The sequence below is a fragment of the Phoca vitulina genome, unplaced genomic scaffold (assembly GCF_004348235.1).
Source record: "Phoca vitulina isolate PV1807 unplaced genomic scaffold, GSC_HSeal_1.0 scaffold45, whole genome shotgun sequence".
NCBI lineage: Eukaryota > Metazoa > Chordata > Mammalia > Carnivora > Phocidae > Phoca > Phoca vitulina.
Genome location: NW_022589748.1, coordinates 11245854 through 11258715, shown reverse-complemented (window position 1 = coordinate 11258715; position 12862 = coordinate 11245854). Strand labels below are relative to the sequence as shown.

General features: G+C 58.5%; 1 protein-coding gene across 2 annotated transcripts in view; it reads right to left on the bottom strand.

Moving 5' to 3' along the window:
* GSG1L (GSG1 like) overlaps positions 1-8470 on the bottom strand; it is a 203621-nt gene extending 195151 nt beyond the window's left edge. For both annotated transcript variants that reach the window (XM_032430865.1, XM_032430866.1), the window contains exon 1: positions 8097-8470. In XM_032430865.1, the coding sequence (XP_032286756.1) occupies positions 8097-8445 (349 nt within the window). In that variant the 5' untranslated portion in view covers positions 8446-8470. The remainder of the gene's footprint in view (positions 1-8096) is intronic.
* Between the last annotated feature and the right edge of the window lie 4392 nt (positions 8471-12862).

Below are 12862 nucleotides of genomic sequence, written 5' to 3'. Positions count from 1 at the left end.
GAAGGACAGGAGGGAAGCTCAAAGCTGTCAGGGACAGCCAGAGGGGAGGGTCCGCTTGAGAATGAAGCTAATCCAGAGGAAGGCAGAGCCAAGTGCTGGAAAGACAGAGTCCCAACAACCCTGCTTGATCCAGCCACGTCACACACCCAGACTCTTCTCATGAGACTTTCTATTAAGAGGCACCACGGGGGTGCCTGGTTGGCTCAGTCGGCGGAGCATGTGACTCTTCATCTCAGGGTTGCAAGTTTGAGCCCTAGCTTGGGTACAGAGATTACTTTAAAGTGGGGGGGACGCCTGGGTGGCTCAGTCAGTTAAGCATCTCACTCTTGGTTTTGGCTCAGGTCATGATCTCAGGGTCGTGAGATCAAGCCCCGCATCGGGCTCCAAGCTCAGCACAGAGTCTTGCTTGTCCCTCTCCCTCTGCTTCTCCCCCCACTTGTGCTCTCACTCTCTCTCAAACAAATAAATAAATAAAATCTTTAGAAAAAATCAGAATCTATAAAAAAAAAGACCATAGTTCCCTTTTTTTTTTTTTTTTTTTTTTTTTGCTCAAGGCCATTTCAAATGAGTTTCTCTTGCTTGCAGTGATTCCTACAGTCCTGGCCAAGAGGATGGACTCCTTTTTGGAATGTCTGCCCTAGGACCCTCCGTTGCCCTGGCTCCCAGTTCTGGCCCTCTCTCCCACAGGACTGGTTGTGCAATCCTACCCCCCTCCCAGAACACAGCAGACGGGACCAATCGCGGCCCCCTGCACCACACCGTCCCATCAGATTCTGTCTCAAGACTGTGAACCAACAGACGTGGAATCAAATCTTGTTACCAGCAAAGCTCGGCTCTAGAAATTGCAAACTGGCAAGAGGAGGGTTTGCTCGCCCCCTTGGAAGTGTTTGCTTTTGGCCTGCACCAGGGCAGGCTTCTTATTTTTTAATTGAATCGGTTCCCAAATTTTAACAATCAGGAGATTTCCTAGAAACACCTGGAGTTTTGACAAAATGGACAATAGGGTCCCATATGGGCCTCCACCCTGCAATGAGAATGGTCATCTAGGGCTCAGCAGCTGCCCTTCTAGTGGAGGCAGATGCCCCCGGTTCCCCACAGCCCCCACCACCCCTCTATGGCCCTCTCCTGTTGTTCCAGGATGGCCCCTGTAGGATTTTAGTTGGCAGGAGGGCCCACCACCTCGGGCCTCCAGGAGCCCGGGTGGCCTTGGCTCTGACCTGCGAGGCCTGGTGATTGCATCTCCACCTGGACACTGTGGGGGGCAGTAGCCCCCCATGAGGCACGCCTTTTCCGTATTGGGGCTTGAGTCCGCTTCTGTCACTTGGGACCAAAAGAGCTTCAACACCACGGTCCTGCGGGCAACACAGAGAGGCCCGAGGTCATAGCATCCCCAAAAGCCTGGTCCCCCAGATTAGACAGGGGCAATGAGCACACTGAACCCCTCCAGCTCCCCACGGGGTCCCACGGAACACCGCTTCTCAGGAGCAGAACAGAAGAGGGGAGAGCGAAGAAGACTGACTGACAGGTCTGTGGGAATGACGGGCACGGAGCACAGAGCCGGGGCCTCTGGCTGTACCCAGAAGTCCAGAGAAGTTCTAGAATCCCAAATGCATTCAACACACCGTCACTGCACCCTCACTAAGTGCCAGCCCGTCTAGGCGCTGGAATGTGGCACTCTGTGACACGGACCACGTCCTGTCCCCACGGAGCTGGCTGGGGAGCAGGGGAGAGAGATCATAAGATAAAGGAGTATGATATGTAGTGGGTAACACCATGATCACAGCCACGGGGGGAGAAGGTGGGAGGGAAGTGCTGGGGCGGGGGGTGAGGTTGCTGATTGAAAGGGCGTGGTCAGGGAAGGCCCCTGGGAAAGAGGACATTTGAGCCCAGACCCGCCGGCCTTGCAGACATGTGGGAGAAGAGTTCCCAGATGGCAGGAACAGCAAGTACAAAGGCCCTGGGGCAGAAAGGCGTTGGCCTGTTCAAGGACCAGCAAGGAGGCTCCTGGGGCTGGGGCGGAGTGAAGGGGGTGCCGTAAGAGAGGTGAGGCGGGTACAGCACAGCGGGCTACAGGCCCTGGAAGGCGCTGGCCCTGAACCTGCGTGAGACGGACTGCACAGCGGACGGAGGTCATCTGACTCGGGTTTCACTGCTGGGTAGAAAGCAGACCAGGGGGGCCGAGGGCAGAAGCAGGGAGCCCAGGGAGGGCCTACTGCCCTAGTCCGGGGGCGGGGTGCCAGGACACAGGCCAGGGCAGAGCTGTAGGGCCTGGTCGGCAGGGGCTGGATTCTGAATGAAGAGCCGGCAGGACGAGATGGAGACAAGAGGACCAGAGGCACCAAGGAGGACTCTTCCAAGGCTGGGGCCCCTGGAAGGGGGCAGGTCGTGTCCACAGCGAGGGGGCGGCCTGTGGCCTCCCGGGAGGGCCCACTGCCACTCCCACGGGATCCCGGGCCCGGTTGTTCACGGACCTGCCAGGCTTTTGAGGAAAGCCACAAATCCAGATGTTTCCGTGAAGTGTCTCCATTTTCAATTGTTGTCGACTCATTCCAAGACCGTAAACACTGCGGGGCCAAAGGAAACAGATGGACGGTTCCGAGCGGACCCCGGGCCACGGGGTCAGTCACAGCCCTTACTGGGTGTTTGCGGTGCTTTACCTCCAGCAAGGCTGGTGAGGCAGCTCTGATCGTCCCTGCGTCCCAGCCAAGGAAACTGAGGCCCAGAGACGGCGAGCCCCCAGCCAAGGCCACACAGCAGGCGAGCGGTGGCACGGGGGCTGGGGCCCCAGCTGTCTGTCCCTGAAGCCTGTCATCATGGGGTGCTCTGTTGCCTCTGCCATCCAGACAAAAAAATACAGAAAACCTTCCTTCTACACATGAGGAAAGAAAAAGCCAGAAAGGGTGGGAATGGGACTTAGCCAGAGCCACTCGGCAAGTAGGCATCGGAGCCTGGGCTCGAACCCGGGGCTCGTGACTCCGGTGCACAGCTCTTCTTCTATTGGAGGAGCCCAGGGAGCCTGAATGAGTTGCGTTGGTGGGGGTGTGGTGCCGCACAGCAGGCAAGAGCCAGCTTCTGGAACCTTCTGCCTGGGTGCACATCCCAGCTCTGCCTCTGGTTAGCTGTGTGACCTTGGGCAAGTCACTTCATCTCTCTGTGCCCCAGAAAATAGGTGTAACCATGGCACGAGGCTGTCAGAGAGCTGTTCTGGAAATGGAAGAAAACAACACTGATCTTGGTGGCCTTTCGCAGTCCGAGTCCTCGCCCATCGGACGAGCCTAACACAAAGCCCGTCTGATATTACACCGACACGCTCCGAGCACTAGAAGCCTCCTGGGTGGGGACATCATATCTGTCCTCGTACTCGTGAAAAAGGTTGCGGCCTAACTGAAGGGAACAGGCAGAAGATCTGGGGTTTTCTGTAGAAAAGAAGGGGAAGCAAGAAAGGGGGGCTCAGCTAGGGGCTTTGTCCTCCTAAGTGAGAATGGCCCCACCCCACAAGCACCTGGCTGTGTAAAGGAGAGCTGTGTGTAGTGGGCACCTCAGTGAAAGAGGAGGTGTCCCCGGTTGGCCCCCTGCCTCACTGCAGGGGAAGAAGACACTTGGAGCCCGAGAACGCGCAGCCCTCCCAACAGCATCCAACATTCACCCCACAAATGTTCACTGAGCACCTACTGCGTGCCAGTGTCCTGAGGCCTAAGAAGCAACAGTGAACCAAGCAGATAAATGCAGATTCCGTCACCCTCACGGAGCTGGTGGGCAATACACAAAGCAGACGAGGTAAAGTCCGTGGCAAGTGCTAGAAGAAAAAGCAGCAGGAAATGTGGGGAGATCAGTTTTGAACTGGGTGCTCAGAGAGAGCTCAGCACGGACTTGAAGAAGTTTCCAGAAATAGCTTTGCGGCCATCTAGGGGAAAAACATTCTAGGCAGAGGGAAGGGCCAGTGCAAAGGCTCTGAGGCTGAGTGTGCCTGGCGTTTGGGGGCCAGTGTGGCAGGGACCATCAGTGACCACGATGGCGGGGGCGGGGGGGGAGCAGGAGAGGAGCCCAGAGAAGTGGCACAGCCGGGAGGAGCCATGGGAGGATGGGGTTTTGACTCTAAGTGACAGCAGGGCCATCGGAGGGGGCTGAACAAAGGAGGGACAGGATCTGGCCATTGCTGTGGGGCTGGGTGGAGAGCCGAGAGTGGGGTCAGCGAAGGAAGCAGGGTGACCGCTGCAGAAGTGTACGGGAGAGAGGAGGGTGGCGGCCCTCTGGAGGGGGCAGGGGGCACTCACACACCCAGCAGGTGAGCGGCACCTTCCCCACACTATTTCCCTGAATATTCCCACCTCCAACCAGTGCCACCTGCTCTGATCCCCGCTCTACAGGGGAGCAAACTGAGGCTGTTGCCCAAACCACACTGCCAACAGGAGACTCGAGAAGCTTCCATCCTTCACAAATGGCGTTGCTCCACCCATCCACCCATCCCGGGAGAAACAGTGCTCCTGCTTCCTGTGACCCCTCCCTCCCTTCCCTGCGGCTGCCTCAGTCCCACCTCCCTCCAGGCACCCCAGCAAGCCCTCCTCCACCCTGCCCAGCCTCCCCTCCAGGCTTCCCGAGTCACCTACTTACTCAGGTTCAAACACACAAGAGAGGAAGCCCAACCTCACCTGTGCTCCCACTTAGCACAAGCACACGTCCCGCCAGCCCATCTCCCCAACCCCCAGACCTTCCTTGTTCTTTCTCCAGACCTTTCCTCCGCTGCCCCCACCCCCAGAATGCCAACAACGGGCAACCACCCAGCCCTGCTGACCGTCTAATACAGAGGAGAAATCCAATTTGCGTGAAGGGCTCGGGCTAATTCTGTGTTAAGGCCACGCTCCCTTTCTGTTTGTTGAAGGAGGTTGATGCTCCTTCTTGGAAGAAGGAGAAAAGCTTTCTTTGTGCCCGGTCTGGTGAGATTGAGTCTGTTTAGGACAGGCTGCAGTTTTCTTTGTGAACGCTGTAGACTTTTTCATGTGGGTAAAAGGGCTTATTAGATTTTCCTGTGGCTGCCCAGAGTGGGGAGAGGCTCTTCTGGGCACAGAGAGAAATTACCGAACAAGCGTTGGAGAGGAAGGAGCACTTAGCAGCTGCTTCTCACGGAGAGGTCAGGATTTCGTGGGTGGTGTTTTCGTTGGGGTGAACGTAAAACACTGGGAAGGAAAGAAAGCCTTCCCTGTAGTTTGGGCAGGAGGGAAAGAACATGGTCCTTGATGTCTCAGGGGTGGGGAGAGAGGAGCGCAGGATTTTTTATGGGGGGGGAGGGTGTTGGGGCATTTTTTTTTCCCTCTTCGAATAAAAAATAAATTACAAAATGGTCACAGAACGCAGAAGAAAGGTTGTCATAGCAACAAAAGTTTGAGGCCAGGTACTCCCTGACATCCTTACAGGATCATGGAGGCAGTGAGGCAGGATTTGGGCATTGTGGGTTCAGCCAGGGAAACCATCCAAGCTGGCACAGACCTCCCCAATTTCTCACCGGCTCTGACAGGCTGATAACTATTTTCCAAGCTCTCGGGGAGGAAAATTGTGATTTTCTGGGAGGGGCGATCTCTAGCCAACAGCGCTCAAGAGAAAAGGGAAAACTGTGGGTTTGTTTTATTTACCCAACAAACTAACCACCCGTGTTTTTATGAACAGAGGACTGGGGAGAGGGTCTCTGGCGGAGAGCCCCCCAAAATGGTGCCCATCCCGGATCCCCCAACAGCATCATTCACTTCACCCTGATGCCCTTCTGTCCCCGAAGATAATCGGGGCCCCCTCACCAGCTGGGACGCCTGGACAAAAACCTCTCTGAACCCCCAATTCCTCATCTGAAGAGTAGGCACCCTAGGAGGGCCTGCCACGGAGGTGTTGGCAAGGAGTCAGCAAGATCTGGCAGGTAAGAAGTTTAGCAGTGCCTGGTGCGCATTAAGGGCTCAATAAATGTAAGCCAACATTGCTTTAAATGTTTTTCAATTAATAATCTTTTAAACTGCTCGGGCTTAAACATCCCGAGTCGAGCCTTGGATGAGTGACACGGATGCGCGCCGCACAGGGAAATCACCACAAGAGGTGGGGCCGTGACCTTCAGGGAGAAGCCAGGAGAGACCCCAGTGAAGAGACTCAGCCAGCCATCGGTGGCCGGGACACCCCACAGAGGCAGGGACCGGACCACTCCAGAGACGCAGCCTTGGGTTTTTAAGTATGTGCGTAAAGGAAGGACAAGGAGGCTGAGCTTCTACACAAAGGAGAAACTTGGTGACAAGTGGAGGTGATGTGTGGGGACCTCTACCCCAAAAGGTGCAGATGTTCCCCAGGATAAGACATTACGAGGCCTCCGTGGAAAAGGTCAGGGTCAGACTGAGTGGAAAGCAGAAAATTTTAGCCAAGATACCTTTTGAGGTTCTTTTTTTTTTTTTTTTTTTTTACATCCCGGAGTAAAGATGTGAGTTCTGAGTGCACATCAGAAGGGAGTCTGATGGGGCGAAACCGGTCAGAGGTGGAAGCCTATTCATACAGCGGCTGTCTGACAAACGGCTAGCATCACAGGTGGTCACAGAGAAGTTCATCAGGGCACCTCCAGAGGCAAGGCAGAGCGCACGGCACCCCAGGAAACCTTGCAGGTTTATCATCCCAGGCCCTCATCCCACATGAATCCCACCAAAGTGTACCGACGACCTCCTGTGCACTAGATGCTCCCCAGAGGCTGGGGATGACCGTCAAGCAGGCAACCCAGGCCCTGCCCTCACAGGGACATCCTGTGGAGACAGGGGACAAGAGGCTAGTGACCAGAGGCAGGCTCCAGGAAATCTCAGGTTGTGCCAAGCGTGATGAAGAAGATAAAGGTGGTGACGAGAGACAAAGTTAGGGGACCCTGCCTCCGAAGGGGATGGGGAGGTCTTCTCTCCAGAAGACCCTGCCTGGCAAGCGGGGTGGGGACCTGCCAGTGGAGTGAGGAGGAGCCAGCCAGGGAAGATGTGGGGAAGGGAATTCCAGGCAGAGGGAGCAGCCTCCTTGGGTTTATTTTACACCTTCTTGTCTCTCTGTCCTTTAGACAACCAATCAGGCCAACAGCTTGTTCAGGGCAAACTCCATTGTCACCCACCCCCATGGACATCAGGGTACCCACATAGACCACGTCCCTGAGCGCAGAAGAGCTGTGCATGCACAGACTTTTAACCTTGGGGAGAGAGGTCAATTCACTCAAGAGGGTCCCCACGCCCCGACCTAGAGCACAACATGATCTGGGAGGTAGTGGGTGGTGTGGCCCTGCACCCCCACCCCGGCCCCACGGCCTCACTGCCCGTCTGGAGGACACTCACTCCGCCCCGGCTGCCCTGGGGCGCGCACGGGAAGAGGAGCGAGGCAAAGGGCGCAGTTTGATCTGCCTTCTGAAAAGTCACCCCCACCCCCACCCCCACCAGTTTTGAGCCGAGCCGAGCCGAGCGGTCCCGCTTTCCCGCCGCCTCGCCCCCCTCCCGCTGCATCCTCTCCCGGGCGGGGCCAGGACACGAAGGGCTCCCCGCACCCCCGACTCTCGTGCTGTCCGAGCTCCGTCTAGGAGAACGACAACCCCCCCCCCCCCCCCGCCCCTGGCTCCGGGGATCTGCGGAGCGGGGCGGGGCGGGGGTGGACCTCGTAGCAGCAGTCGGTGCGCCCTCCCCCAGGCGGGACGGGCCGGGAAGGGGGAGCCGGTGCCCCGCGAACGAAGGCGGGGGAGGGGGCGAGCCCAGAGCCGAGTTCTGGCGCGGAGAGGAGCTCGCGCCCCGCCGACCGGCCGCTGGGCCGGGTGCCCGGGAGACGCGCCTCCCCGGGGCGCGGCGACGTCCCCAAAGGCGCCCGGCGCTCGGAAAGGGCAGCAGCTCCGCCCGGAGCCCCGGCACGGCGGCGCGTCCCGGCCGCCCCCCACTCTCCCCGGGCCCGCTCCCGCGCGCACCCCGTGCCCGGGCGTGCGGCCGAGTCCTGCGGAGCGCGGGGCTCCTCGGCCGGCCGCCGGGAGGGAGCGCGGGGCCGGGGCTCGGGCCGCGGGGGCCGCGCCGCCCGGGGCGGGGAGGGGGGTGGGGTAGCCGGGCGCCGAGCCGCCGCTCACTCACCGAGCCCGCCGAGCTCCTCCTCGCACGAGTACCAGATGCCGGTGTGGAAATTCCTGAAGAGGAAGCGGTCGTCGCCCGTCTCCCAGCTGTAGAGCGCGCCGCCAGGGGGGCCGTTCCCCGCGGCGGCGGCGGCGGCGGCGGCGGGGGCGGGGGCGGCGGTGCCGTTGGCCGTGGCGTTGGCGCCCGAGTTGGGGCAGTTGGCGCGCCCGCCCTGGCCGCAGCCGGGCTTGGGGACCCGCTGCGTGCCCTGGCACCAGTGCGTGGTGAGGAAGGCGGTGGTGGCGAAGAGCAGCGCCAGCAGGTTCAGGGCCACGGCCAGGAGCGCTCGGCCGCGGCGGCTCGTCTTCATGCCGCCCGCGCCGCCGGGACCGCGCCGCCGGGGAGCTCCGCGCGCGAAGTTGGCAGCCGGCGCCCCGCGTCAGCGGCCGCTGCCCGCCGCGCCCCGGGGCTCGGGCGCCTGCGATCGGCGGCGGCGGACGCGGCGCGGGCCCATGGCTCTCCCCGCCCCTCCCCGGGGTGAGGGCGCGGCGCGGGGGGCGCGGGGGGCGGGCGGCAGCGGCGGAGCGGCTCCGGCGCGCCCGGAGCCCGGAGCGCGAGTGCACCTCGACGAGGAGCCGCCGGCGCCTGGCAGCGGCCGCGGCGCAGGGACGCGCGCCCCTCCGTGGGGAGACACCTGCAGGCGGCCGGCGACACTGTTGCGGCGCCCGCCCTAAGCAGGGAGAGGGGGCGCCCCGCGCCGGGCTCGGGCGGGGGACCCGGAGAGAAGGGGCGCCCCCGAGGAGCCCCGCACCCGATTGGAGGGGCTGAGAAGCAAGGAGAATGCCAGGCAAGGCGCTCTCGGAGAAAGAAGCTCCCCGCGGGGGACGGCGTGGGGGGCGGGGGGGGGAAGGAGGGGGCCACAAACCCGGCCAGGAGGGGGCATCCTACTCAATAGAGCGTGCTGGGCTCCCCAGGAGGGACAAGGACCGGCAGGAGGGAGCCCGAGGAAGGAGCCCTGAAGGGTCAGGGCTGCAAAGTTTCCTGGGCTTCCCATAGCCAGGGAGCTTCAGGCTCAGCTGAAAGGGATGCCTTCTGCGGGACCCATCGGAAGGGGAACTCAGGGTTGTAGAGTCTTTGGGGCTTGTGCTTTCCCCCAGGGGGACTTAGACTGTGTAAACCAAAAGGAAGGACTTCTCTGGCACGTGGAAGCTCCAGTCAGCTGGGCTCTATTATGGCATGGGACGGCAGCAGAGGTGGCAAAGAAGTGCCCCATACGGGATGCCAGGTGCTGCGTATGACAAATGAGGCTTCCTCCTGCAGGCCATCCCCACTTGAGATCCAGGGCAGCATGACCCAAGGAGGTCTGGACACAAACTTGTAGCTGCTAGGTAGGGATGCCCTACAGAGGCTGTCTACCCAGAAACTTCATGGTTGGGGTGGGGGAAGAGTGGTTAAGAATACTGACTTCAGGGGGGAAAAAAAAACAACAATACTCACTTCGGGGTCAGGCCGTTCTGGGACTTGACCCGCTGGGGGCTTTGAACATGTCACTTAACCTCTGGGAGCCTCAATTCCGTACCTATAAAAAAAAAAAAAAAAGGAAAGAATAAAAAGGGGGAGAGGCCTATCAGGCTGTTGTAATGAGATCGTGCCTTTAAAAAAGCATTAGGAGCATAGTAGGTGGTCAATAAATGCCGGCCAGTATGATTAACATCTGAACCAAGATCAGTGGACCAAATTCCCACAAACCCTTTTGAGCTCTCTTGTGCAAAGTGGGATTGCCCAACTGTAAGCACCCCCAGCCCCACCTCGGCTCTGAGGTGACCCGAACTCCCTTCACGCCAGCAGTGCATGGGGCCCAGATGCCCAGGGTATAGGACAATTGATTACCTGTTGATTGCAAGAGCTCATCTGAATTCTGCCCAAGCTGAGAGCTGCTCCAAAAACCCCCAGCTTGTGGAATGGCAGGGCTTGCAGAAGTCAAGGTTAACAAAATATGAATGGCCCTATTCTGGTGGGTGAACCTGTGCTCACGGTCAGCTGGTGGGTGACAGTAACTGTGAGCAAAGTCCCTGGCAAGAACTCATATGAAGGATGGCCAGGGGTCTCCAGACTCCTTCATTAGATCCCTTTTCTGGCCCTACACAAGGCCTTCCCAGCTATTTTGAGAAGGAGGACCTCCATGCAATAATCACGGAGTTGAGGGTATGGGTTGACAAAGAAGATATATAATGGCCAAAAACCTGCAACGACTTCAGTGTCACTTTTAAATAGGTGTGCAATACTGCAGGAGTGTCTGTACACTTTTGAAAATCAGTCCCTCAGATGGAGGCTTGTGACAATGGACATGTGGGCAGGACTCGGTGACCTTCAGGCTGGGAACTCTGTCCTGGGCATTCGAAGCCAGTAGATCCCAACTAAAATATGTCTCAGGGATCACACCCTCTTCACAGAGCGGGGTTGCAATGTCCTTCCACTCGTTGAGCACCCACTGGATGCTCAGAACCGGGGAGAAAAGAGAACATAAACATTAATACCTATGATGTAGGGTATGCAAGTGTTAAAAGCCAAGGGCAGAAATAAAGCAGGGCGCGGGGATAGAAGTGAAGGGAGCAGGTTGGGACTTTAAAGCAGGGTTTCGAGGAGACCTCACTGGGAAGATGACATTGGAGCCAAGGCCTGAAGGACGGTGGGAGCAAGCCATAGGGACATCCCAGGAAAGGAGGTTCCAGGAAGTGGGAGTAGCCAGTGCAAAGGCCCTGAGGTAGACCGATAACTCCGAGAGCAGTGTGGCTGGAGCTGAGCGGGCAGCGAGGAGAATAGCAGAAAACAAGGGTGCAGAGGTGATGGGGAGAGGGTGAGGATCATGGTCTGGGTAGGCCCTTACGAGGACTATGGCATTTACCCCGAGTAGGGTGGAAGCCTCAAGCGACTCTGAGCAGAGGGGAGACAGGATCTGACCCTGGGTATAACAGGACCTCTCTGGCAGCTGGGTGAAGAAGAGGACCAGCTAGGGGCTAGTGAGTAACTCCAGGCAAGGTAATGCCAGTGGTTCTGCCCAGGGGGGTGGCAAAGGCAGTGGAGGCTCTGGGTCCATTTTCAAAGCAGGTCCAGCAAGATTTGCTCAAGGATCAAACATAGGGTGTAAAGACACCCCTGGGGTGTTTGGCAGGAGCTCCTCCAAGGACAGAGTTGCCATTTGTTCAGACAGAAGTCCTTGCAGATCTGGGGCCACACAGGGAAGATCAGAAATTCTGGCTGCTTCCATACCGGGCCTTGTACTCAAGCTGCAGATAAGATTGAAACAAATGCAAACTCCTTGGGCCGCCCCTTGGAGAGGACAGGTATTTTCCCCAAATAGCCACTAACAGGTGAAATCACCTTGGGTGTGGCCAGGTGTTAAGGAAAATTTGGTCGTGGCACCTGTTAAAGACAGCAAGGCACGCTTTCTTTATTCAAGGGGCCACAGCAATGGGGGGTTGGCCTGAGGGGAGAGAGATGGAGCTCAGGCAACAAGGCAAAGAGGGAGGCTAGAGCGGAGGCGCAGGGTGGGGTCGATGGGGGAAAATTACTAAGAGGAAAATAGCACAGCTAGAGGGATTCCCGCTAACCCGACTTGACAGGACTCTCACCGGCAGCCCCAGGTGGGGATGAGGAATCTGAGTGGGTTTCAAGGGTGAGGGATTCTTGCTAAACTGACCCTGTGGGATTCTGGCTAAAACGGGACTAAGCCGGCCAAGGACAGAGCCCAAGGTCAGGGCCTGGTTAGGAAGAGGGCTCAGAGGGGCCTGACGTTGCTTTAGTCAAGGAGAGTCTATGTCAGGAGTGAGTGGGGGTGGGATTTAAGGGGCCCGAAATGTGGTTCCCCTCTCTTGAGCCACCACCATAGGCCGAGACCTCCCATTTCCCTGCTGCACCCCACCCCTGCCGGCCCCCATCTAGCTCCCTTCCCTGCACTTGCTGCCACAGGGATGAGCCCGGCTCCTCTGTTTAACCTCCTCCCCCCATTGCTTGCCCCAGGACAAAGTCTAAACGCTGTTCCAGGTCCTTCCGAGATGGGCTCCGGCCTGCATCTCCAGCGCCTTAGCCCACTCCTCCCGCCACCACGGACACCAAACCACTTTGCAGGTCTGACCACCGGGTGCTCAGACCAGACGATCTCAGGTCCCTGCCTGCCTTCCTCCTTCTGCTGGGGCGCCCTTGCTCTCCTTATCTCGGCTGTCCTTCAAAGGGCTAATTAAACATCACTCCGCTGCAGAGGCTTCCCTGGCCCTGCCCAGCCCTCCTCTGAGCTGCGAGGCCTGTGTCCACACCTGTCTCCGCAGCAGGCCTGGGGGCCCCTCGAGGTCTCCCCCACTGACAGCCTGCAGGCCAAATTTGGCCCATAAGCGTGTTTTGTTTGGCCTGCTTGGACTTGCCTCCACAGCATGTCAAATTTTCATGAGTTACCAACGCTCAATAATCATGAGATTTCATACAAAAATCTAGACTTCTAACTTCTTTGGCAAGATCAAATTGTGTGCCCACACCAGGCCTGCTTCCTGGCCTGGTAACTATTGGCAGAAGTCCCTGTGCAGGGGACACGAGGGGCCACAGTCTCTCTGGGGCCCTTCCATCCTCAGGGATGCCTGTGGGGGCCCCGGGGTGGGGGTGTGCATTTGAATCTAAGAACCTGGAATCAAAGCCCAAAACATTTTTGACAAAACCAATCTACAGTGCTAAAAGTCAGCATGAGGGTTTTGCTTGGGAGGCGGCCTGGTGGCTGGGAGGGCCACGGTGGGGGGGCC